This window comes from Calonectris borealis, chromosome 9, assembly GCF_964195595.1.
Source record: "Calonectris borealis chromosome 9, bCalBor7.hap1.2, whole genome shotgun sequence".
Classification (NCBI taxonomy): Eukaryota; Metazoa; Chordata; class Aves; order Procellariiformes; family Procellariidae; genus Calonectris; species Calonectris borealis.
This window is the reverse complement of record NC_134320.1, coordinates 3,603,351-3,629,552: the sequence shown is the minus strand read 5'-3', so window position 1 is coordinate 3,629,552 and position 26,202 is coordinate 3,603,351. Positions and strand designations below refer to the sequence as shown.

Here is a 26,202-nt window from a genome sequence, read left to right as displayed (position 1 = left end):
CCAGACTCATTTCAGAGTTTGTTTATGCTTACTAGAAACTGCATAGTAAAAAGCAGGTGTTAGTTTCCAAGTACATTATAAAGTGTGGAAGAGAGAAAACTATTTAATTTAACCAAGGCAATGGTAAACCAGTGGACAGCCTGCTAATTTAGCAGCACACAGGAGTGAGAGTTATATTCTGACTGACAGTAACTGGCTGTCAGTCTACTGTAACTTGCAGCACATAACCTAGTGATAAAAGGATGAAAACCAGCACCTTACCTTTCAAGGTGTCCAGTTATCCTACCACTAAAGGCCATTTCTCCACTCTTAGAATTTCCAATAGGAGGAAAAAAGTAACATTACCTTTGTTTGCAAAGACTCAAGGAGTTTATGCATTTGGTAAGAGCATATACAACAAGGGGACATTTTCTTTCCAAAAGGAAGACAACTGTTAATGTGTGTCTCTCTTTAAGAATGGAGGAGGTTTAGAGTATCACAAGAGGCTCTCACGTTAGGGTTTCTCTGCCCCCTGCCCCCATATTGCATTAAAATCCAGCTAAACTTTCTCTAAATCCAAAATCTGAATGGAATTCTTATACTATATCTAGTGTTACAGATATTTGTAAGCACATGCTCACTTGAGCTTCTCTTGTGGTCATATTTCAGCAACACAGTTTATTCAGTGTGTGATCAGAAGACTGATCATCAAGATTAATATTTTTTAAATGGCATTTCTTCTGGGACATGAAATTACAGGTAGTTTGGCACAGATATAGGTAATGGGTTCTATTTCCGCTCTCAGGCTGGGAGGTTCTTTTGCTTGTTTACAGCATTCATTAGCAGGCGTACATAGGATGTTAACAGATCATCCATTTTGTAACCCTGTCAGAAAAGAAAAAAGTCTTAAGTCTCTCAAAGAGCTCCAGAAGCAAAAATAACTCTCATTTCCTCCCTGTTTTATCTTTTTCTTAGGTTCTTCCCTGCATGGACATCTCCTCTTCCAATAGCTATCACTGTTTTGATAATTATTTATCTATTCCTCCCTCTGCTCTTCCCTTCATAGATTTACAAAACTTTACAGAGCATAGCTCTACTGTCTCCTTGTCATTCATTCTATAGATTGACATCTTGTACTTAGGAATCCAAGCTTTTCTGTGAGAGAAGTTAGCCCTTAAATATTTTTATATTATCTTTACAAATTTACCTTTAAATATCAATACAGTGATGCTTGTCTGAGTCTGTGGACAATCTGAAACCAGTTCTTAAAAAGGTGGTACCACTCACTGAAAAGTGTAAAATCTTACAAGGATGCTGTTACTGCATAGATGGATCAAACCATGCAAGACAAAAAGCCTCTTACGTAGTTTTGTGGGTAAGTGCAGTCTTTTCTTAATGTCTCAGATAGATAGAATTTTGATGTATGGGAAGAATTTGGGAAATTACTATTTTTCCTTGTCTCTGTGGCTTACATCTTTGTATCAGATGGCATTATATAGCACTGAACCAGTTCTAAATTGCAATTTTATTGACATAGCAGTGAATGCTTTTTCTATATGCACTGGTTTTAACATTGTTTTGGCACCATTGTTTTGTAGCTATTCTGGATGTAAAGGAAAAATTAGGAGTTTCTTGTGTATAAGTTGACAAAACTGTTCTTACCAGGGATGTCTCACATAAGATCCGGCTTCCTCGTACCAGGTTCCCTATTGTCATGTGAAAGTATGTGCTCCCACTGCTCCAGTTGGAGATTTTATTGAAGGGATAGACTGTTAAAATATCCTGTAAGGGGAAACAAACTGAACTATAGAACATTTCTGAAATGAAAACGGGCTGTTATGTAAGAAAACCTGTGGAGCCAGAGCATTCTTATTCTTTCCCACTTCACTTATAAACACAGTGGATCAAGGTAGGCCTTGCATCCAGACTAGTGGTATATTGTATTTTCACCAAGCAGGTGAGTCTTAATCACTCTAATGAGACTTCCTTTCATATATATTGATCTTTATCTTAGCACACTGCGATTATATTTACAATAATCCCAACTCACTGAATATTTTTTCCTTATGAAAAAGCAAACAGTGATATTCATAATCACTCTTCCCTGGGAACTTGCTAAGACCAGACTGGGTTAGAGAGCTGGTGAACACTGTCATCCAACCTGATCTTTCAGACGGCTCGGGTTTCCTGCAAAGCATTTTTCTGAAGCAGGTTCCCTAGTGCACTGTCCATCCATCATGATTACCCCTTCTTTTTTCAGAGATGCTCTACACTGTTTCCTTTCCAGTGTAGAAAGTGCAAAGAAGTGATTTCAGGCAATAACATTTTCTTCAGTTTCACACAGAAAGTGAATGGAGGAACTCTATCCTCTCCTGCCATTCAGGGAGAAGGTCCTGTTGCTGTCTCTAAATTAGCATGGTCAGTTAAATCCTTCCTTAGATAGACTCTTGAGAAGCAACTTTTACCTTTGTCTTCTGATGTATCAGTGAGACTCCTTGCTTGTTGATTGCAATCAGCACAATCTCTGGGAAATTTGGCTCCGAGGTTTGCTGTAGACAAGTAACAGCAATATAAGCAGAAAATGAAGAGATGATCCATGTCAGGTGCATGGTGACCTTTAACAGTGTCCAGTGCTGCTTGTTCTCTTTACCAAATAAACACTGAAACATAAAGCTCTTCAATATAATGTAGCTACTGCTAAGGATGACTTTTTTGGCCATATATTGATGACTTGAGCAGCTGCTACATAAAAGCAGAATCAAGTCCATTATTTCCTAGGCTATCTGAGAATAGGCTTAATAGTTGGTTGCAAACCAGTTAAGAGCCTAGCAAGGAGAAATTCAAGGTTGCAAGTGGGAAATTATTCCTGGGAGTATCCACTGCAGAATGAGAGAATTAGTACAGTCCTGTTCTGAGTCCCCAGAGATGCAAGATTTTGCAGCATTTTGTAGTGGAAAACAAAGACAGGACAGTTAAGTATCTATATAATGAAAAGACCCCATCTACTACATAGTTGTAATATTAAGCATTACAACTGGAAGAACAACATAGCCAGTAAATAACAGGCATAGTTCAGAAGGGTTAAAAAAACCCATCTTCCCACTTCCAAGGAACTGAGTTTTCCTCAGTAGATGACGGGAAGCCAGCTTTATAATGCATTCTCACTTACACAGATACGGAATTACAGTCAGTCCACATGCCCCAGTGCTGGTCTACTACCAAAGCCATTCGTACGGGCCTTTAAACCTACCTTCACCTCAAAGAAGGCTGATCCAAACGTTGGCCACCGGTGTATCATTTTCAAGAAGGCAATCTTGGCCTCATCCACAGTTTTTCCTTCATGTTTGCTATATGCTGCAGTAATGCTCTGTTTAGAAAAAAGGATACAAAGCCTATTCAGTTGGAGACAGGCAGGTTTCCAATGTCCAGCATTAGCACTAAAGATAGCATCAGACCATCACCAAGATCAGTCTTGCGCCCACAGCAACAGAAGACTGTGAAAATGAAAGTAGCCTACCATGCCATGGGGCAAGGTGGAGCCAGAACCTCCCCAGTGTTCCTTACTAATGAGTTGACTGAAGGAAGTCCAGGAGCCCAAGGGAATGGATTTCAGGACAGAGGGGTAATATGGGATGAAACAAAATTCAGAACGCCAGTGTTAAACACCCGCAGACATGTACCACATCTTCTGCTGAAACATGTAGGGTGAATTTTCCCTCTGTATTTGAAATAGCGTCCCGTGTCTTCCTCAGTGGACTAAGTAATAAGTACCTGCTGAAACTTTTTTCCCTTTTGGCGGACAAAAGAGCCTTTTGCTATGAGTAGCATGCACATGGTGCAAGGTGACTGATTCGCTGGCGAAACTATGGAATATTTAAGACACGTCTTAATTTTCTGTTTCTCTACAAGATCTTCAAATCCCCAGTCCCATCACTGACTTTCCTATCTCTAATTCTTCTCCTGGGCACTGAAAATAGATTAGTATCTAAGAAAAATGCACATCTCAAATCAATCATTCAGGCCTGCAGATATCTTTCAGAGGTTTGGTAGAGAGAATGCAAAATCTAGATTGTAAGAGGAAAAACAGCAACACCCAGTAGCATCCCTCCATAGTGCTTTCAAAGACTGTCAGATCAAAAAAAGCAGTGTTTCTCAATGTCCTTCTCTAATAAAGCTCTGTGGAAGTAGCACGACTAATGAAAGCTCATGTTCTTACCTTCTTCCACTCATCTGGTGAGATTGCTCGGAGCAGGTTGTCTGGCACCAGTTCCTTCAAGATTTTGGGGATGGTTGCCAGCTGTGTGCGATCATTGTTGAAGCGCACTTTATAAATCAGCCCTGCCAGCTGGACAGCTTCATCCTTTGAACACTTGTGGTAGCCTCTGAGGTACTTCGGCAACTCCTGGAAGAGATGAGCTCTGAATCCAGACAGAATGGGCTGAAGCAAACACTGACTTATGCATGCTAAATCTGTGAGGTCAGGATGTGAGTCTGGCCAAACACGGTCCAAGGGCACCCCAAGAAATTTTGACGACTCCTGGATGTTCTCTAGATGATCTTTAAAGGTCCTTTCCAACCCAAACCATTCTATGATTCTCCATACAATTACAGAGTAAGACGAGCACCTCCAGGGAACAATTAGATAAGGAAGCTGTGCTCCTAACATAAGCAATATAGCTAAGGTGTGAAGTCTGTGAGAAATAACTCTGCTCCTGAGGGTGAGCTGTGCCCTCCAGAGGCATTCCTCTGGAGGCTCTGTAATGCAGGCCTTGGTGAGGGAGATGGTAATACTCCAGCAGGCTTACTTTCTCAGGAGTATTTCTTGGATCACATTGCCTGCCATTATATTTATGCTTTAGGGAGCTGGTTACCTGGTGGTAATGAAAAATTGAATCAGCTTTCAGATCCTTCCCAGGAGTTACATTCAACCACAGCTTTCTCATGAAATACACCTCATAAGCCACAGACATAGTAGCCCCTAAGGAAACAACATCTTGTTAGCATTCTTTGTATCAGGGTAGAGTTCTGCAGCTTTTAAATGGCTTGTTTCTGTTTCTTCAGAAATGTAATTCTGGTTTTAATAGTAACAAACAAAATTACTAACAAAAAAGTACAAAAGGCCATTTTAGATGACCAAGAAAGTGATTAGTTGCCCGTTCCTGGACACTGATCATGCCGTGATCTAAGGTGCAGGCTCTTCAGAGATGGAGGAAGAACTTGAGGATGCCAGCAATACGAGTGTTCATTATTTCTTGGTGCTCATGACAGCTGCCAATGTGCAGCACACCTGAATTCTGTTATACTGATGCAGGTACATTCCCTGATGGCTGTGTTTACAGAAATGAATTGTGATTTAGTGCACCCACATCCTTATGCTGTGATTTTCAGAGCTCCTAGCAGCTGCATCAGCTGTGGGGAGAAGTGGGAAGTTAGAAAGTCTTAGATACCCAGATAGTGCTTCAGGAAGTTGAACCTCAGCTGTCCTGAAATAAGCAAAGGTCAGGATAAATGAATATGAAATTTGAGTGAAGTTTGAGTTTGATGTAGATTTCAGAATGTATGTTATACATGGGGGTGAAGTGCAAAGAATTGTCATTAGTGTTATATTGTTTTATTCTAACAAGTGTTCCTCTGGCAATACAACTTGTGCTTTGGTATCACCAGGTAATAATCTAGACAGCAATTTTCTAACAACCCAAGGAATGGGAGTGACGCTGTGTAAAGAACCTATTTGCATGTGTTGGCTGATACCTGATCTGGCAATGGATGAGCCTTGGACTGTAAAGAGGATCAACCTATCTAACTTGTGTGCATCCAGCTGTGTGTTTTGGATGCAACAGGTCAAAAAATCTTTGGTACCAATTTAAAATTTCTGGAGACAGCCCCCCACAAAGGTGTTCTGGTGTTTCTGATAGCCCGTGCTTGGCTGCATCAGGTCACTGGATCTTACTGCTGGTGCAGGCAGTAACCGTGTATGTACAAACAAAAATGATATAATAAGGCTCTGTCACACACTTCCCAAGATGGACTAAATCCTACTTTCCCAGCTCAACACAGCATCTCATGCAGCTTCTTGTCATGCTGGCATTCTCCTTACCATCTTTCCCTGGTTTGTTCTTCCTGTTCCAGTCTGTCACCTGCCTTAGTGAGTCAAAGAAGTAGTCTGCTTCATTCTGACTGATCACCTGGAAGAGGGCAAGCAATGAAGGGGGGAAAGGAGGGATTAATGGATCATATGAAATACTGCCTGTGCCAACATACCCAAGTATCAGGCTGAATTTTCCTTCCCTGTTTACAGTGAGAGAGCACAATTACAGCAGGAAAGACAGAGGTAAGGGGAAAGAAGTACAGAAATAGGAGGAGGAAAGCTCAAATTATTTACATATATGGGGACTTTTATTGCATCTTCTGTTGCTTTTTTCTTTCCAACCTGCTTATTGGAAGTCAAGCTGAAGATGCTGATCTTATTCTTGGCCATCTCCTCTTTGTAAAATATTGGCACATACCGGGTTCCTCTTTTCAGGAACGCAGCACATCAGAAACTCCCTCTGCTTGAACTCAGTGCTGCTTTTGCCTTGATCACAGTTCCAGAGAGAAGGGACCCCTCAGCAAGGCAGCCAACCCAAGCTTCAGCTTGGGCAAGGCAAGCTTCTGAGAAACTAGAGAGCAATCAACTGGTGCTGGTCAGCCACTGCTCTCCCTAATACCAGTACTAGTAGTGTACGTGTGCCGCACATCTCCTGGGCAAAGCCTGAGTGGAAAAGGGCTGAATCCAGCAGTATGCAACATGCAATTTGCTACCATCCCAGCAGCTGCAAGAAAGCCCGCATCTTCTCTGCTTTTAGTACCACCTGTGTACTGGTAGACTGATGGAAACTGCATCTCCATCCAGCCCCTTCAAGAGACTTAAAATAATTGCCAGGTGCTAAAAGTTCGAGTCTAGGTTGTATCCCCTCAGTAAGACAGAAGCAGTAATGACCTGCTCTGTTGCTTGGTTTCATATATGGTTGTTTAGGTGGTCTGGTAAATAAGTAAGAGAGGAGGGAGGAGTCTGGCTACCCTGCCATAGTTGAGAGGAGTTACCTTGTCTGCAATCTTCACAAAGAGGCTGAAACCTTCCCAGGAGCTCAGCTGCAGTTTGGAAGCGATGTTCTGACACAAAGTCCGTATTTTGGTGTTTGTTCCCACATCAAATGTCTATGAGATAACAAGACTCTTGTTACACAGAGGAGAGGAAGAAATGAGAACACTGAATGTCTTGAAATGTGCTCCTGCGTGAACACATCATGGCTGGGAAAATGGTCAAGGCTGGGAAAACAAGTAAGTTCTCACCTGTTCTGTTTCATTGGGGAAGCAAATCTTGTGTGAGATCTTAGTGTTGTTCTGTAAGATGGCCTCAACCTCCACAGGATGAGGTGCCCACTTCCTGGAGCCACTCCTGGAAAATGCCACCACCATCATAAGAGAGATCAGTGCTGGATGTTTAATCTTTGAGGAGCTGAACAACAGTATTCCATCCAAACAACAGACTCCATCCAAAATGCTAGTACTGTGACATGGGGCGGGCTCTAATGGACCTTCACCCCAATGCAAATTAACAGCATTAACATCTATTAACAGCAAGAAACTGAGGGTCTTATTAGCATATATATTAAAAGTCTCTTCTCTGCAAGAAGGTTGCATGAATAAGGCACCTTCCTGGCCAGTACCATCACCCTTTCTATGTATTCAGCGACATTTTTCCTTACTGTTGTTGAAGTGTGAAGATAGCAGCCACAAGGAGAAATACATTTTATTTAATTCTTGCATCAGCAAAAAGATACGCATTCAGATACAAAATGAGTTACAGCTCAGAAGGCAAGTACCAGAAAAGTTTGGAGGGCCGCTAGAAGCATTACATTTTATATAAGAGCTGGCATGTAATCACTGACTCAAGAGGTGCTTAAGCTGCACAGTCCCAGTTCTTTGAAATTACATCTCAGAGCAGAGCTGCCTTTAAAAGCAAAGGAACCGGCCCTGAAGTCTGAGTCATGCAAAAACCTTGATACAGTTAAAGTGAGGACAAATCTAGTACATTACCTTCTGGGGCTGGTATTTTCCTGCCCTCAGTGGCACCGAGCAGGCTGTTTGGAGATTTTGTACACCGTAGCTTATGGGCCAGACTCTTCTCTCACACTGGGCCAATCTCTTGGGAAGAGAGCTTAGTCTGGCATCCAGCTTTAGTCATGTGGATTTGAAAACTGATTTTTTCCCATTAAATAAAGTAGCAGTTGCATTTGGAGAAGGAAAACCTGACTAAACCAAGTTGAACAGCATGTGCTCTGGTACTGTACAGACACGGTAAGGAGTGTGGAGCAGCCCTACTTAGTCATCTATTCCTGGACTTGCAGCAGAGGGAGGCCATAGGAGACCATGGAAGTGCAGCAGCTTGGCTGGAGGCACAGGGCCATCTCTCCTTGCAGCCTCAGCTAGGAACTGATTGCCAAAGCAAGATCTGCTTAACACCCATCAGGATGCTCGCTGGTTCCCTGGCCAGGAGTCTGGGGATGAAGCTGTAAAGCTGTATATGGAGGAAAGGGGTAGCCAAGGGCTCAGCTGGCTTCCATTCCACATATTGTAGGTCAGTCCTTTGAGCTGCCTGCTCTCCCCTTTCCAAAGGGAGCAAGTTACTTACAGGGAGAAGTTGGACTAGATGATCGTTGTAGGTCCCTTCCAACTGAAATATTCTATTCTATTCTATTCTATTCTATTCTATTCTATTCTATTCTATTCTATTCTATTCTATTCTATTCAGAGCAGGTGCAGGGTTAATCTTAGAAAAAGAAATGCTCTTAGAAAACAACATTAGTCTTTGTTCCTCTTCCCATCCCCCAGGCTCCAGATCTGGGGCAGTTTAGCAGATAGAACTCTCCTCCCAAACAGCCCATTCTGCTTTCCCCTCCCTGTTTCCCCACTCTAAAGAAGCTCTATACAGCCCAACAGGGCTTAGAGCATGAATAGCACATGATACAGGGAGGCAGGAAATTTTCAGTCTTCTCCATAGAAAAAACCAATGAATAGCATTCCTCGCCAGGCATTTTTCAGGCACTTCAAAGGCGAGTTCAATGTGCAGTGACATTTCCCCATCAGTGCCAAAACCCATCCGCTACAAGGGGGACAGCCACTGTGTTAGCATTCCCCTCAAGCCTGGCCCACAGGACTCACAGACCAAACGCAGGGCCCAGCCTAAGAGAAGGGGGAGGATGGAGGAGCTGGAAGGAGAAATCTTTGGGTAGCTTCTTAACTGAAGAGGTCTGTGGCAGGCAGGTGGTAACTCACAGCAGCATCAAAAGGGAGAAAGCTGGGGTTAACTTTGATGCCAAAGCACTGTGTTCTCAGAGTGTGAAGCTGGGTAATTCCAGTGTCTGAAGGAATCTAGGGAAACCTTCCCCCTACAGTTCAGTTGATCCTTCCTGAAAACTAGGTAGCCCTTCCATCATCTCTGGTCATGTCAAGTTCATCACACCAATAAGTCATTCAGAAGCTTGGGAAGGAGGGCCTATTGCTTCAACCCTCACCAGCACAGGGGTCATGTCTAGAGGACTGAGAAGTGCCCTGGTGTGAGCAGCCATGTAAGTCCCAGGGCTTTGCTCATTTGGATTTCTTCAAAGAACAGGAAATGACTGTGTTGATCCTGTCTTCCTAGCATGGATCTGCTTTGCGTCACCATCAGAAAACCAACAGAGCCACATTAGCACTCTGCAAATGTCAGTGACTTCAGTGCTGCCACTATGAGTACAACCTAGTATTTTTAGCTGCACGTGTGCAGCTCTGTGCTGCTGAGATTCAACAAACTCAAGACTAATCCTCAGGCACATGTAAGGGGGATAAGGATATGCTGCCTCACCAAAGGAAAGCAAGGTCAGGACCTCAACAATGACAATGCAGGATTTCATTTCAAGCTGCATGCCCTTTAGGATGTTTGAAATACCCAGCTCTGGGAGTCAAGTGATTATGTGTGATGCTGAACTTTTAAAAATGATGCTGACTCTGTGAAAGAAAAAAGCGAAACTGTGACACGGACATCTCTTAGTGGTTCAAAGTCCATAAGAGAATTAAAAATAATGATCCCTTAAAAAAAAAGGATGTAAAGAGAGAAAGGAAAGTAAGAGTCTCAATATTTTAGCCCATGTGCTTTTTAGCACCTGATTCGTGATTTTTTAACACTTTGAGCTGGCTATATGCCAGACTGTTTACCTCATCACTGTCTGAATCCTCCGACTGCACTCCAGGGCCAGTGACTCTTTCTGACGTGTCTCCATGAACTTCTGGGCATGTTTCAGCAGTGACTTGCTGGGTGGGAACAGGCCAGTGCAGAGCCAAAGGAGCTGCCAGCCCTTGGTCATGCTGTACCTGTGAACACAAAGCAAACGGTTCTGCCACAGCCACATATAATCTTTGTTTGACCACACACCAGCTACAGGGAAGAGAAACACACTCCCCTCATGGTATGTTGTGCCATTCAGCAGAGAGCTGCAAATCAACAGAGCCTTCACACAGTTTCTGGCAGCCGTTTTCTGTGCAACAACCACAGCCCGTATGTGAAGACAATGCTAAATCCTGGCTGATAAATATTCATGACAGTTGCAAATCTCATGAATAAATATAAGCTCCAGTTTAACAGTCATCTTGGCAGCAGTGAGCCTGGTGCCATCCTCTTGGAAAGCCACTGTCAATTTGCTGTTCAAGCTCCCATGTATTTGGATTGTGCTTTATCAGCTGTTTGTATTCACCCGCCCTCTGTACGAGCCAGCGTTGCTCAGGGCACAAGCACTTTGCTTGTAATTAACTTTCCCTTACGCATGCTCCTGCTCTGAAAAATGAGCAGGTAGATGGCATTGTGTAATGAGGTAGAGTTCTTCAGAACTCCAGATCAACTCTGTACAATTTTCAGGCAGAAAGCCAGTTCCTCCGCTTTTTGGACCTGTGAAATCTGCCAGTCAAAGCTCTTCTGGCATCTCACCCTCACCAGTAAGAAAGGCTCTGCAGCCAGGAGGTGGTCAGTCAGTCTACCTTCAAAGCCAGGAGCAGAACACACTTCAGCTGTGTCCCAGGGATTGCTGTGAAGTGCTAAATGGTGTGAAGTGGTTTTGATTGGGAAAGCCAGCAGATCTACCTTTGAATGGGCACCAGACTGCTGAATAAAGAGGTCCTGGCTTCTTTATTCCCCTTTACTTTTCTAATTTTGCAGATGAAGACACACTATTTTAATCCCATTTATACTCTATAGATCAATGGTGTTTGTGTCTGTGAGAGAGCGTGACATGGTTCACAGGGCAGTAGCCTGGGAAGGATGAAAGATCTGTTACTCCGGCTGTTCTAATGAAAATATATGGAAATAGCCACCTTTCAAGCATTGTTTTTTCCACATCAGTGATCCCTCTCAAAACAGTGAATGATCCACAGGACTAAATTGGTAGAGTACATCAGGCATGGCACGGGCACCATGGTTACAGACTATGAGTTAAATAGCCTGTAAGATTTACTACAAACAAGGAAATTTACCATTTAATAGTTACACACATGGTAAAAGTTCCACTAAGTTTAATATTTGTGGAACAGTAAGAAAGAAAATAAACAAACTGAAGCTCCTTCTCTAACTTTTGCAGTGACACAATGCAGCTAGAAACAGACAAACCATTTTGTTAATAATTAGTATTATTTTAAGCTTCTTTTTGCAATTCAGTTCCCCTGGAAGTCGGTCAAATTATAATTTTATGAGTGGGTAAGCAAACACCAGCCTGTTTCAGAGACTTATGCATGGGCAGGGGCCTGTGTAACCAATCTGTTCTGCAAGCCAGTTGTGTAACCTAATTAATATAACTGCTCAAAAGGATTCACTGGTAGTAGAAGATCTATTGTGAACTACATCCTTATAGGAGGGAAATACTGTCACTGGGAAACTTAAAACAAATGGAGGGCTGATAGTGCAGTCACTGAAAGCATGCAAGAACTCTATGCAGTGCCATATTTTCTCCACAGACTGCCTTGAGAGTAAGAGGGCTTCAGTAACACCTTGCCTGCCTCACACCATACTGCACAGAGACGAGCACTGAATGCTGGCGGGAGCAAAGCAGCAGCTCAAGGGAGACGAGTAATGGTCCTGCTCTGTGGCCAGTCAGTGGTCCTGAGTGCTCTGCAAAGGTGAGCCCCATCCTTCCCCTCTGCCCCACCCCATCACAGGTGTAGCAGGGATTCCTGCTCACCACCTGCACTTGAGCCCTGGCTCTGCAGAAGCAGCGTGTTTGCACCCAGGTGAGTACCTGTTTCTGTTCTCAGTCAGTTGCTTCATAATCTGACAGTAAATCTCATCCCGCAGGACCTCCTCCTGGATAGCTGCTACAAATATCTGGTCAGTGACTTCCACAGAGGCGTGTGCCTGTTTTGAGGGATAGTCTCCCATGAATTTCATGATGGGTGAATGTGCTGTTAAGGACAAAAGCAGGCCTATTTTGGAAGGTAAATGGGAAGTCTCACCTGGATCCTAACGTGTTAGTGACTCTGTTAATGTGTAAGTGGCAAATTCTGGGAGGAGGGTCTGGAACATGTTCCCTGCCTGTCCCCTGCCCCCTCTCCCTGTGCAGCAGTCACTGCTTGGCTGTGATTTGTACTGTATTAGCTGCTTGCTCTGGGCATATGCAGTAAATCTCACTCACTCTTAAAGCCATATTCTCAGTTAAGTCAGCCATCAGGAGTTGTGGATCATTGGGAGGGAATAGGAAACTTTTTTCTCTAGACGAGGGAAACAATGCAAAGTTGTGCAGAGTTGATACCCCCACCTTGATGTAAAAGTATCCCCTGTAACGTGGATGCGGTGTTATCTCAATGGAAGTGAGTTTAGTGGAGGTAGCTAGCTCTTCCTTCCCCTGAATGTTCTTGGGTCCCAAAGAGAAGAGTGAAAGGATATCAATGAAGGCCTGACAAGCCAAGTCCCGAAGATCAGGGTCTGTGCATGCTGTCTTCAGCAAGGGCTGTTTCAAGGGCTCCTTAGAGTGTGCCCACAGTTGACTGCGCCCACGGGACTTCTGGAGAACAGCTTTGCTGATGGATTCCTTCTCAGGAGTCCTGAATGAAGACAGTACAAAATTACTGGATCGGTATTGCTATGAACATAGGAGGTCATTATCTCAAAGACTTATCTCTAGGCATGTTCTTTCCCAAGACAGTGATCTCATGTCTCTGTTGATTATGCAGGTCAACAAGAACAGGAAATGTAGTTTCTTGTATATCCAGAAGGGAGAAGGCTTGCAAAAAGAAGAGAGGTTTTAGAAGACTCGTTTCTCCCTTACTGTCCGAGGCCTGAGATGTTGTGTATCCTCACTAGCTGGTAAGTGCTTGAAGAAGGGGTGAGAAGTAAGAATAGGGCCTGCTGGAAAGAAATAAGTCCAGCTGGGGTTCTTCTACCCTTCCCTTTGCATTTCTGCAGACAAAAGATATAAGTAGGCCATGTGCCAGAATCTCTGCATGTCCAAAGTCACACTTAATTACAGGGAACAAACAGAAGAAACCCAATCAGAAATGGGAGATGCTATTACATCTTGGGCTTTAAGGATCACTGAAGATGAACAAGAACTTTGCTAGGGCACACACTAGACAGAGAGCTTCACCTGAAGTGTTCATAGGAGAACTCCTCCAGGGTATAAGGCTTCACTTTGAGATCCTCTTCATCAGGTTCATCCATGTAGGAGTTCTGTGAAGCTGTCCTCCTCTGGTCTGGAGACATCATCAGCAAACTCTGGAATGACACAGCCACGTAGAGATGTCACATGGACACAGATCTCTGCACAGATTGTCAGGTGTTATTCAGCATATATGCGCAGATGGTGCATACTAAACTTGAGTACTCTCTGCTGCAGGAGACCTTCTGTCCTCTAAGCAGCATCTTCAGAGACTCAAGAAAGACTTGGGAATAGTCGACTCAAGGAAGTAATTTCCATAGACCCTACAGTAGTGGCCCTCAAAATGTATGTGATTATCCAAATCACAACATGTTAAAAATGCACATGCTTACCACTAGTGTGTTTTCCCCCACTTTTTCACCTTTTTACTTGTTAGCACAGTACCCAGTATACTGAATCTCCAAAATTGAAGGCAAAATTGTTAGCAAACAGTGATCAATGGGAAACCCTGAGTCCCTCAAAGAGCATATGCTTTTAAAGTAACCTGCTGCACTTAGAGCTTCGCTTGAGACCCCGTGTGAATGCATGAAAATTCAGCTGCACACCCATTTCCATTAATTGCTACCAATTCCAGGCACTGAAATCCCTAACGGTGAACGGACTGGTTTTTTTAAAGTCATTGCTTTTGTGCAACTGCAGTCTTCTCCTTAGAGTTTGGGCTACATTTAGTTTTGTTTTCAGACAGGACAAAATTAAATGCTTTGCTTCAATGGGAGGTATAGAACTTTTCTGACTTTGGAGGAACAATTAACTTGCGGTTATAAATTTAATAATATTTAACACTGTTATTATCATTTATCTTCTAGTCTCTTCAAAGAGAGTGCTCAGCTTTTCTTACCAGCACTTGACTAGAGGGTTTTGTGAGAGAAGGAATAATGTAGATCTCTTCCAAAAATACATTCCCTGTTTTGCCTGTCCTTTCATTCTGGGCACAGATCCAGCCAGAGTCTGCATCTAGCCTTTTGTCTTCAGTGAAGATTAGCAAGTCTCCCTTCTTGAAGGACAGGATGGCAGGGTCTTCTGGAAAACAGATTAAGGGAGTACTGTTCAGACTTGACAGTCCAAGAAAATGCAAAGGGATTGCAACATGAAAGACAAGGGAATTGTATTTTGAAGGCCTGAATTAAATTAGCAATAGAAAGTGACTTGTGTAAATACGGCTAATTATCCAGTAACACTTCAGAGAAATCGCTTAAATTTCCTCTGACAGCCTGATTTTGATCCACAGAGGGCAATGGCAAAACTCCATTTGATTCAAAGGGATGCTGACTTTGTGTCTAGAACTGGCAGCAAAGCATGGAAAGAAATTCAGTAGTTTTAAGTAGGTTAATGTTTGCATTTAATCCCCTCTTGTCTGTTCCAGCCAACTATATTCCACAGAAAATTCCAGTTTACCACCTGTGTGAAATTTTTCTGGAAAGTATTTCCAGGGAGCCCAGATCCAACTTCCTACTACAAGCAGGCTGAGTTGTTGGACACTGTAATATCTAAATAAAATATGCAAAGAATTAGAAGGAGGAAGGAAAGGTAATTTGTATGCAAAGGTATTGAATCACATTGCCTTATGCTCTGTATTGCTATGCTGATCACTATGCATCCCTCCTGGAGCAAAGGGACTCTTGCTGAAGTTCTCCCTCTTCTCTTTGAGCTCTTTCAAACAAGTGCTGTGGGTTTTCTCAAGATTTCTTCCCTACGCTGTAGAAAAGTTATAAGATTTACCTTGGGATTTTTTCTCATGCATTGCCACAGCGAATCGTGATCTCTTCTTCAGTCCTTCCAGGAACGTGACCACCAGTTCAGCAATGACAACGCTGTTTACAGATGTCAGGACAAACTCCTCGGCACGAAGCGTGATGAGAGTGCAACTCTGTCCAAATGACTTCACTGCTCTATGTATTATTGAACAGTTTGTTACCAGAGCATCTGAAAAACTTGTAGACCCTATACAATCACAGCCAAGGCACCTACACTTCCTTGCAGACAACTCCCTTACAGTGAGTATTGGTAGTTCTTAATTTGCCTTCTCATTAGTTGGTAGGTGTGAAGGACTGAAGTGCTTCAGGTTCACCCTGGACTCTACCATGTTTTGTCCAAAAGTGCTTCATTATAGACAAAAGAACACTCTTCTTTTGGAGTAACTGGGCAACTAATTAAATCTGTGACAGTCCTCACAGAGGTATTTTTTGTGTATGTAAGACCCTATTCTCTGAGTGATCCGATGCAAGGATGTGTGCCCTGAGCAAGCCAATGGTTACCCTCTTTCCCTCAGTTATCCTGTTCAGGTCCATCACACCTGAGAAGTATACGAACTCCCAGCAAACATAACAGACGATGGTTTAACTATGTTAGTTATTTGGACCATTCTTGTCTTGATGCATGTCTGTGCTTCCTTACACCTTTCTGACTGAGCAGCATCGTCTTTCCTTCCACCAGCTGGGAATATTCAGCCATTTCAGCATTTCCTTTACAGGCTGCTCAGAACTTGTCCCTTTCTGTTTCCCAGACCTAAGCTAAACCACCTTTCCAGGCTCAGATCAAATCACCTAGGGGGACAGCAGAGAAAGCACACCTCCCTCCTACATGGAACTCCTTCTCTGAGTATGGGCAGAGATGCCTTCTTCAGATCTTGTCTTTCTGGGGCACTCACCTGTTGGTGTGGATGCCAGTTATCTCTGGGAAGGTCAGCTCAAGGAGCCGCTTTTCTGACTCATCCAGGAAGCAGATACCTTTCCAATTTATGGCAACGATAAAGTGGTTCTTGGGCAAGCTGGGACCTGAAAATGCAGAAAAAACTCCTTATCAATGCTATACAAGTCCTCCTCTATTGATCTTATATCTGTCCTCTACTCCCAGGCTCCAGGTATTACCTGAAAACTTAGTGACTTCAAAGAATCGGGAAAAAAGCAAAGGCCACTGAAAGCGAGCAAAATCTACAAGTTGTTCTTTCACAGTCTGACGGGAGAGACGGTCCTGTGTGTATGGGGCCTGCAGCATAAAAAGATAGCCAAGGTTTTCTCAGTAAAATCTGGTTTGCATGATCTGCAGACAATAAGGAGCAGGCCTGATCCCAGAGGTTCCCAACAGCCCTCTCCTTTCGCTGGAGTCAAGGGTACCTGGAGAAAGTCAAATCAGGAACAGCCTCCAGGGACCCAAGCCACATGCAGCTGAGGCTGCCCACAGGCATGTGGATTCCAAATCTCCCTCAAATCCCCACTGACTGATCTGTTCAGAGTCTAACATGCTTTGGGTACCATGGAAATAATTCAGGTAATCCATGTCCAGATCAAAATCAATATTCCATCCCATGCCCATCCTGACTCAGTTGTCAGACAGGAGATAGAGAGCCTTAAAAGATACTCTATTCAGAGATTGAAACATACTTTTTTCATTCTGCCCCCCTCATTGAGCCCTATATGGAAGAGTGAGTAGAAAGGTTCTCCGCTTCCTAATTAACTATTTGGGTTATACAAACTGAGATGTTTTTCCTTCTTCCCCCAACAGACTATTCATAAATGGAAATGGTGAAAGAAGCAGAAGCTGGTGCTCGGAAGTGGTTACCCAGCACTGCCAGACAAACCTCTTACCTTAGCATGTGCGTAGGTTATAAGGCTCACCCACTTTTCCAGGGGCTTGGACTTTAGCTGTTTCACTGGGATACAGTCATGGAGCACCTTCTGCACAAGTTCACTGTGGATGGAATCTCCAAACTGGATGTAACAATACTTTGCACCTATCTCCACCAAATCCTCCTCCTGAAAAAATTAATCCATTAAAAGAGGCCTAGAAAGATGTCACAAAGTCCAAAGAGCCTCATTCAACCTTGAAGCCAGTTTAGGAATGGGGTTTTCTCCATTTTTGTCTGGGTAACTCTTGACAGTCATCCAGCATAAGGAGAGATGAACTTCACACAATCATAGCATCTAAGAGATTATTAGCAAAGATATTTTAAAAGGACCCAAATTGCCCCTTTGGACATGCCTCCAGCTGCCACATGAACTGAAAGCTGCAGAAAAAAAAAAAAAGTATTAATTACAGCTGCCAGTGTGACAGCTGGCACAATCACCTGGACAGGAACTGTTCATTAAGAAGGGAAGGGTTGTTCACAGCCGCTAGAAACTTCATTCATCTTCCTGCTTTTTAATGTGGGAAATGTTAATGTAGTTTTGCCTCTTTAGGAGGATGAGACCCACCTTGTCACAACGGTACTCTCCAAACCGGATGCCGCGAATGACTTGGTGGTAAATGAGATCAGTGCTGACAGGATCCTCCTGGGAGTTGTGCCAGGGGGTGAAGATTTCCTTCCGGAAGTACAGCCGCCAGGGCGCATTGCGTTCGTGTGTGCCCCGCTCCTTCACTAGCTGTTCACACTGAGAGATGGCATCCAGGACATGATCTCGTCCCCCACCCAGTGACCAGACCTAGAACAAAGGGACACTGCTTTTACTGGCATGCCTGTTTTGGATCTGAGTGAAGGACAACAAACCCAAAGCTCCTGGTCTCCTGACAGCAAGAAAAACTCTGAAAAGTTAAGCAGACAGATGTGCAAGTTGTACTTTGGTAGATGTGTGTATTTTTAGGCACAAAAATGGTATTGGGAAAAATAAGTTGGAAGTTAAGACAAAGCAGCTCTGGTTTACAATCTTCTGTTTGTCTTCTTGTACTTTGTTTATTCCCTTTATATCCCCTTAAGTGCACATGCAAGAGTTGCTGTAATCTAAACAAAAATGCCATCTCTGAATTAATTTCTTTGCTATTGGTGCCTAACTCTGAGCACCAAGATGTCATCCTGCAGTGTATGTCTGTTTTACAGCATTACTGTAAAAAAAAAAAAGCAAAGGGAAGGAATGGCTAAAATGCCAGCGTATGAGCTAACAGCAGCAGCCCTGGGAAGGACCTTGGCTTTCAATGCCACGTGATAGGGGCTGCATCAGCAGCACTGTAACACAGGATGAGAAAGTTATGTGCAGCAGTGCAGGTGGGAAATATGTCTTTGAGCAGAGCTTCCTAGCGTGTGAGACCTGCTAGTTTCACCCTGCTCCAGCAGTTCTGCGGTGCTGCATGCATGACGAGCAGGTGGGGTCCCAGAACATGGGGGGAGACCACAGTGCTGCACTGCCCATGCACGGGAGCAGGGACACTAGTCAATTATGTGACCTGGCAAAGGAAACCTCACAGGCCTGCAGCAGGAATTGCTAAGTGGCTAGCCAGCAAAAAGGCAGAATAGGATTATCAGATCCTGAGATTCAGCTGGGATTCAAAACTGATTTGGTTTGAGCGTAGGACTAGGACGGGGGTGCTTCCAGAAGTCCTCAGTGAGGCTGGGTGGACAGCAGCAACTCCACAGAAAGAGAAGGGAGCTTTCATTCTATTTTTCTACACTTTACCTTATCAAACACAGCAATGTAGAGCGAAAAACCAAACACATCCTTCAGTTTGGTTTTGTCTGCTATGAACTGACAGATCTCTTTGGCAATGGAAGCGGAGTCTGCAGGAACAGTGATGCTTTGGCCGTTCATCAGGGTGATATTAAACACAATGGGTTTCTTCTGCTTTGTTGCCTGTAAGTCAGAGTCAAATGAGAGAAACAAATAATGGGCAAACCTTACTTTTCTGTGAAGAATGAAGAAGGCATTTAGATTTAAGAGCTCCACACAGTGTGCACCCTAGTCAACAATCTTTTAAGTGAATCTCCAACGCCCACACAGTTTCTTCAATGCATGTTGAGTCTTAAATATAAATTACATCCCTGGAGCAGCACTGGAATTAAGTTCTCTCCTCCCCACAGCTCAGGGGAGTTGGTTATCACATAACAGTGTAGTCTGATTGATAGACTTTTTGTGAGCCTTATTTGGCTTGATGACTTTCAGGTACAGCCTTACACGCATCAGTGGAGACATGGCCTGCAACAACCATTTTGCCCAGGGAGGTGTATGTTAGGCAATGGGGTCACTCAGATTTAGGAAGGAATTGAACTGAGGTCTTCACTTAAGGGGGGGTATGTGTGCATGTGTGTGTGTGTGAGACTTCTAATTACTAAGGAGACATTTAAAGGAAGGGGAAGAGTGATGTAGCCCTATCATACACACTTCCACCCTCCATTTTAAAAGCATAAGCCCTGTTCAGTTCTTTCCACAAATGGTGGTAAGAGCTTCTCTCAGGAGGTGGTTCTGGCCTGCGGCTCCTGAGTGAATGGAGGTATCGCCCTGCAAATCATGTGTTGCCGCTTTTAACTTACAACCCTCCACTGGGTTTAGGTGAACTGAATAGCCAGACGAGGGGTATCTAAGAAGCTGTCCAGAACAAGGCAGCTGGTCTTCAATTGATTGTGCAATTGATTTCCATTATTGGACTTAGGAAGATCTGTTAGCACAGGTTAGTAAATACAATCCAGCATAAAATGACACAGATCACTGTAAGTTATCAAAAAGGGAGCTGCTACCTGAAGTTCCAGCCAGCTTGGAGGTTCAGTCCGTGCTCCGTTGACATAGGTACGTCTCAGACGTTCAGCACAATACGGTGCATAGCCTGTGGGCCCATGGTGGATGAAATTCAACAGGTACTATACGCACAGAGCATAAGAAAGAGTTAGGAAACACTAATCCTCATAAAACACTGGAAACCTCCTGCAGCTGATAGAGTAGATTAAAGTGATCAGTTACCTTACAGTTCACCAGAAAGTGTTAAAGGTTAGGGTTGGGATTAGTGTTCTGGAAAAGGAGGTTTGAGACACCAAGTTTTCACTCATTCTGCAAAGCTTTTAGACTAAAGAGGAAGGCTTGTGTCAGTCTATTCACTATGTTTAACTGTATGATGAATATTAGACAGTGGAGACTTTATTCTTATGATTAGAGCAAGGGTTAGTGTTTCCAATAGAAGAGCCTGAAGTCTTGTGACATTCTGTATGAACCAAAGTGCTGGGAAGAGGGCTAACTGCAGGTTAGGGCTGCTGATTATGGCTACTTTTAGTTTTACTAAGTTCTCTGGCAATATCAATAGTTGAAGTCCACAATTAAGATTGGATGTTGGAAGAGAAGGATTGGATAAACTGAGCTTTTGGATGATTGGATAAACTGTTATCTATCTTGGATGATGTGGTATAAACATGGACTTGTATTTACATACTTGTATTTAGTGCAAGCATGGGTCAGTCACCTGGTTATTTTAATGATTAAGAATATTCCTAGAGATAGGGTATGGATTTAGGAAAAGAGAACTAGAGGAAGTCAGGTCTTTTGTGAATTCTGCGTGGTTCACAGACTTTGGATTAAGACTGGTGTCAAAATATGTCTATGGCTTGTGTCCGGTTTGTTCCAAGTAGTGGCCTCTTGCCAGAATTTACGATTAGATTAATCATTTGAGCTAGGGTGTCAATAAAGCAAGGCTGAAGATTCAGGGATATCTATGGATTCTGTTTGCCTCTAAGACCTAGGAGGAAGGTTGATGTCAAGTTGGAGCCACAGGTTGTGTTGGTTTTTTTTTTCTGTGATAAACTGGATTTATCATCCATTTAAATTTGGAAATTAACATATTTAAGAAAATTATGAAAAAGCCCAAATCTCTGTTGGATTTTGTAGGGCTTGGAGATGTAGGGTAAGAACTGGTAAAATATGGGGAGTGATTTTATACTGGACTCCTGAGTATATATAATCACTAGGATTGTAACTGGAGACAGCTTTTACATGTTGGAAAGGCAGAACTGGAGAGGATAAAATTTGCCAGATTCTTTGCAGATTACAGATCTAAACGAGGGCTGCGATCAACCACAGAATCCAACTTGTATGGCATGTAATGAAAAAGAATTAAATGTGAGTACAGCAATCATTTTTTTAAATTCCCAGATAAGCATATGAGATGAGATAGTTTCTGCTAAAATCACAGCACAGCTGCTATGGCAGCCAAACAGTTTATGTGGCTGTTTGTATCAAAACATCAAAATACACAAGAAACCAGATCAGCTAAGGCATTTAAGCTGCTGTAGGAAAGGTTAGTAGTGTACCTTCACAAATGTGTCTGAAGGAGGAAAGCAACCAAGGCAAAGTGACAGAAGGATCCAGCCTCGAGCATAGCTGCTCCTGTTGCTGTTTTCAGTGAGTTGTTTGCAAATCTGGCAATAAATCTCATCTCTGTAATAAAACATGTGAAAGCAACAGATAATGATTCACTGTCTGAACTGTCTTTGGCTACGTTTCCACTGCAAGCTTGGCATGACTGCAGCATGATGAAGTAGATCTGAGCTAGGTTTAACCACGTTAGCTAGGACACCACCTGTAATGTACCACAGGAAATAATTGTGTCATTGGCTTCGGCAGGAAAAGGCTCAAGGTGTACTTAGTGCCCTTTGCCACCCCGTGTTACTCGAGCAGTTCAAGTGCAATTCCCATGCTGGATTACCTCCTGTGACAAGCAGGGGGGCTGTGCGGGGATAACAATTGCCAGGTCATCCAGCTGTGAAACGGCATTGCTGTCCCTCCACATGCGAAACTTGCTCTAAGCTCTCTACAGTATGTGGCTTGTATCTCATGGCTCTTGTCTGTCTGCTCATATGTGGATTTTGGGATAAGGATAGGAGGACACCCTGCTTAATTTTGTATTTTTAATAAACTTGGAGTGAGTCCTTGGACAGGAATAGAGGAAAGGGTGCTTCAGAGTGAGCTTCTGAAAATGCAAGTTGCCTGCAGCAAGGACATATGGAAACAGATGCAAAAATCTGCATACAAACAAAACTGCTATTTAAAAATCATCTTAAATTTTCTGGACTCTAGGAACACACATTTGGCAAGTCTGATGTGGGAGGACACAAGGTGGATGAGGTTTTTGTTCCCAGGTAGGACATATCATGAAACACAGACTGAGGGAGTAGATACTTCGCCGGTGGCTGTTATGATACATTGATTGAAGGCAATTTTTGCCAGCTGAGGATCTGCTTCTGGGAGCATCTTGACTGAAACAAAGGAACTATGTAGAGAGGAATGCAGCCCACAGCTGAGGTCAAAGCAGGGCCTGTGCCTATGGGATCTGTTACAGAAAAGTGTTGCATAAGCTAAAGTGGGCTAAAATGGAGGAAAGAATTCACGGGGTCAGGTCAGAAACAACCAGCTTCTGTCTCATCCTCACACCATGCTTGGCCTAAGGTCCAGCCTCACACCACTTGCAAGCAGGATTTCTTCTTCTAGTGGCTGATATACTCAGCCAGCCAGGCCTTCAGCCGTCCCTGATTTGGGGACATTGCTTGAGGGTTCAGAGACAGGCTATTGGGAAACTGAGGTTATGAACAGCTCTCATACACCTAGTGTACGTTAACTCCATACTTCTTATTGTCTCTTCTGAATGGTTCTTCTCCCTCATACTAGGGCTGTGTTCCACCTTCAGGTGTTACTGGGTTACAGCCCTGAGCTCTGCCCAACTGCATATCTGTGGGGTGTTCAGGAAGCCATACATGAGGGCAGCTGACATAAACTATGAGATGAAGATACCAGAAAAGGCAGTAAGAGAGTCGTTCTCTGTCCCCTCTGATAAAGGTGAGCCATCCTCCGAAGACGTGTGCGGCCTACAGTCTCAGTTCTATGTGACTAGCTTGGGCTTTCAGTCAGGAAATCCCAGAGATAAATGTGAGACATTTCCAGCATTTGGAAAATGCCCTGGGAGTGTGGAAAGGGGATGCTGCATTTCCTTGATGTAATGGGTGCCTGGTCCTAGAAAGGAAGTACAAATGTCCTACCTGATGGCAGGGCGCAGAATTGCATTGCCAATAATGAAGTGCACTTTTTCTAGGTTGGACATAGGTCTCTCAGACATCGAGCTGTCCTCTTGGAAAGCCTCTTCTCCACTTCTCAGCTGGTCTGTCACCTGAAAGAAACCAAGCAGAACCCCAGAGTGCTCTAGAAACCTCCCCTCTTACCAGGCAGGTCTCCCAGAAATGAGAGACATTCCTTCTCTACCTTTCTGGCTAAAACTCTTTCTGCTCAGTGGAGAAGCAGTTAGGAACAGACCATATTTCCCCCTCTCTCAAGCTAACTCATAAATGCAGTGTTATGGCACTATTACTGGCTAGGAGAACTTTCTTGTACTTTCCTGTACAGCCCTAAGCACGTGGTGGTTCTCAGTCTGCTCAGGGCTTTGGGCAAACTGTTCTGTAATACCAACAATTCTCAATAATAAATTGTTCCCTGTGTTCAGGGGTCACTCTTCAGCAAGAAGGGATGAAGTGAACCTGCCAGAGAATGAATGACAGCAGTGCACATGGAGATAGTTTTAAAAAAAGAACAGTGCACCAGGTATCCCATACACAGGGCTGCACTGGCTTGGCAGTGGAACAAGTTCCCAGCTGGGAGGTTGCTGTCACGTAACATCAGTCAGAAGATGAAGACAGGGTTCCAGGCAAAAAGACTTAGGGGAAGCAATTCATTTCCACCTCTTACCTTCCCTGTCAACTTGGATGACCGTTTCAGCTTCAGGGAAGAGATCCCCTTGGAAATCTTGTTATCCTTTCTGCTTTCTCTCTACGACACACATTACCGTTATAGGAAATTAGTTTAATGCATAGCAAGAATGATTCATTAAGGAAGGAAGGCTGCTCAAATGGAGATGTTTTGTTTTGTCCCCTCCTGCCAGAAGGAGCTGCAGTGTCCTTCCAGGACTGCAGAGGCCCTTTTGCAGTTCTGGCATTTCAAGTACAGTAGCATGAAAAGGGTTCCTTTGCTTTTCTCACTCTTGGTAGAACACCACAGAAACCAAGGAAAGCAAATGAAAATACAAACATATCCTGCTCCTCTCACCATATTTGGGCTGTCGTTCCTGAACTGGACCTGGTTTTTCCTGCCAACTGTGTCATATATCTGTGTCATCACGGAGCCGCTCTTGGAGGTGGCATTCTTGGCAAACATTGCTGGCTCTGGCAGGTCCCCCATGAACCTCAGGATGATAACCCACACAACTAGAGAAGCCTGTAGTGGCAGAAAGCACAGTCAGAAACTGCCAAGAGAACCAATGGCCGCATGCCGTTTCTTCCTGTTTAGATGAGAGCATTTCTTCCTTTACCCAGACCAAGCTGTTAAAATTCCCGTCTCCTCCCGCCATTTACACCAGGAGTTTACTTTCATGTCAAACAACATGAGAGCAACATTCACAACAGTCTCATGCTAAAGGAAGAGGATGCAGCTCTAGTGGGAATGTCAGATTTGCTCCATGATTCCCGAGCCCTCACCATTCCCTTTATTGGCACCTTGCAGGTGTGCTGTGGCTGGCGTGAAGGGAGAAACCTTGGCTGGACTACACTCTGCATTTACCCACCTGGACAGACAAGCAATGGAGTGAACTCTTCCAGGAGCCCTCACGCCCACAACTAGAAAGCCAAGTAATAGCGAAGTTTTTGCAGCATGGGATCCTCCATTCTGTAAGGCTGCTCAGCATCAAGAAAAACTTCCCTCCTCAATCCCCCTATGGTTCAACAGGAAAATTGGAGGCCTGGGCCTCCCCTTTCTGTCCTAACTCACAGACCAGCAACCCTAACAAGAGCAGAGGGGTGGGTGAGCTCTGATGCTTCTTCTCTCCAGTCTGTTTTTGCCCCCATAGGGTATCTGGAGAAGTGAAAACAAGCCTCAGAGTTCCCTCTGAGGCAGACTAAAGGTGACCAGAGATCTTGTGTGGGGCAGGTATCTGTGTGAAATGCCTGTCTGCAAAGTGCTAAAAAATGCTGATGGGAACTACTACTTTGATACAAGTGCTTAGGACTATCTGCTTGGCTCTAAAGTCTCTGGTTCCCAGTGCTGTGCCAGAGGCGGGGGGACCCAAGGATGAGGGGAGCTGTAGAAGCCAGGGCTGTGGAGGGAGCAGGTTCAACAACAACAAGGAGCAAGATACCAGGACGTTGTCCTTGACATCATGGTAGAGTAGTGGATGCCGCAGCTGTCTCCGGATATGTGTATGTGTAGATGACCCCTGGAAATAAGTAGCTGCAAACTTTGGGAAGGTGTACTCTTCCAAGCCATCTGCTTCCTCTTCTAGCTCCACACTCATGGGAACCATGTCCAGGTCCACCTCGTCCAGCTTGCTAGGCTTTGTTTCCAAGTCCTGTACAGAACAGGAAGGAAAGCCTGAGGAAGAGGCATATTTTCTTTCCCTGTACTCTGATATTCTTATTTTACATTCTTTTTTTTTTTTTTTTTTTTTCTTGGCCATAGGTCCTCCAGAATTTGGCTTTCCAGCTAACCCCAAAGCCATTTTCAGCTGCTACCAACAGATCATTGGGAGTCAGAGCATGTCCTTCTGAGATGCATCCATTCCGTATGACCTTCCTGTCTTGGCCTTTAGCAAGAACATTACCGATGGAAAATCCAGGTGCTATCTCATTGCTCACATCCTGCACTAACCCAGACCATTCTACTCTGCCTACCTCTCCATACCCAATTCCATCCTCCACAGCTGTCAGGACCAGTATATCTCAAATTTTGCTCTTAAGAACATGGGATAACTTGGGTCATGAACTTCCAGCTTGTTTCAGCCAGAA

At 43.8% G+C, this 26,202-nt stretch overlaps 2 protein-coding genes and 1 long non-coding RNA gene across 3 annotated transcripts in view; 2 read left to right on the top strand and 1 right to left on the bottom strand.

The window, feature by feature from the left end:
* The window catches only part of LIMS2 (LIM zinc finger domain containing 2), a 38,271-nt gene extending 36,614 nt beyond the window's left edge, over positions 1 to 1,657 (top strand). Inside the window, exon 12 of the mRNA XM_075158039.1 lies at positions 955 to 1,657. The gene's annotated coding sequence lies outside the window, so the exon portion shown is untranslated. The remainder of the gene's footprint in view (positions 1 to 954) is intronic.
* Positions 257 to 26,161, bottom strand: LOC142085749 (unconventional myosin-VIIb-like). The gene is given in 25 exon segments (XM_075158008.1): positions 257 to 864; positions 1,642 to 1,761; positions 2,445 to 2,528; positions 3,230 to 3,346; positions 4,196 to 4,381; positions 4,851 to 4,957; positions 6,077 to 6,164; positions 7,063 to 7,176; positions 7,312 to 7,417; positions 10,216 to 10,371; positions 12,282 to 12,435; positions 12,926 to 13,083; positions 13,626 to 13,753; positions 14,536 to 14,717; positions 15,417 to 15,576; positions 16,341 to 16,471; positions 16,565 to 16,682; positions 17,282 to 17,449; positions 17,888 to 18,115; positions 19,082 to 19,255; positions 20,137 to 20,256; positions 21,694 to 21,820; positions 23,416 to 23,583; positions 24,498 to 24,640; positions 25,557 to 26,161. Coding segments are annotated over 25 exon segments (3,681 nt in total). The 5' UTR covers positions 25,917 to 26,161; the 3' UTR covers positions 257 to 780.
* LOC142085760 (uncharacterized) lies at positions 12,381 to 15,680 on the top strand. The gene is made up of 3 exons (XR_012674810.1): positions 12,381 to 12,477; positions 13,213 to 13,345; positions 15,469 to 15,680. It is a non-coding gene; the product is annotated as an uncharacterized LOC142085760 (long non-coding RNA).
* Positions 26,162 to 26,202: the final 41 nt, after the last annotated feature.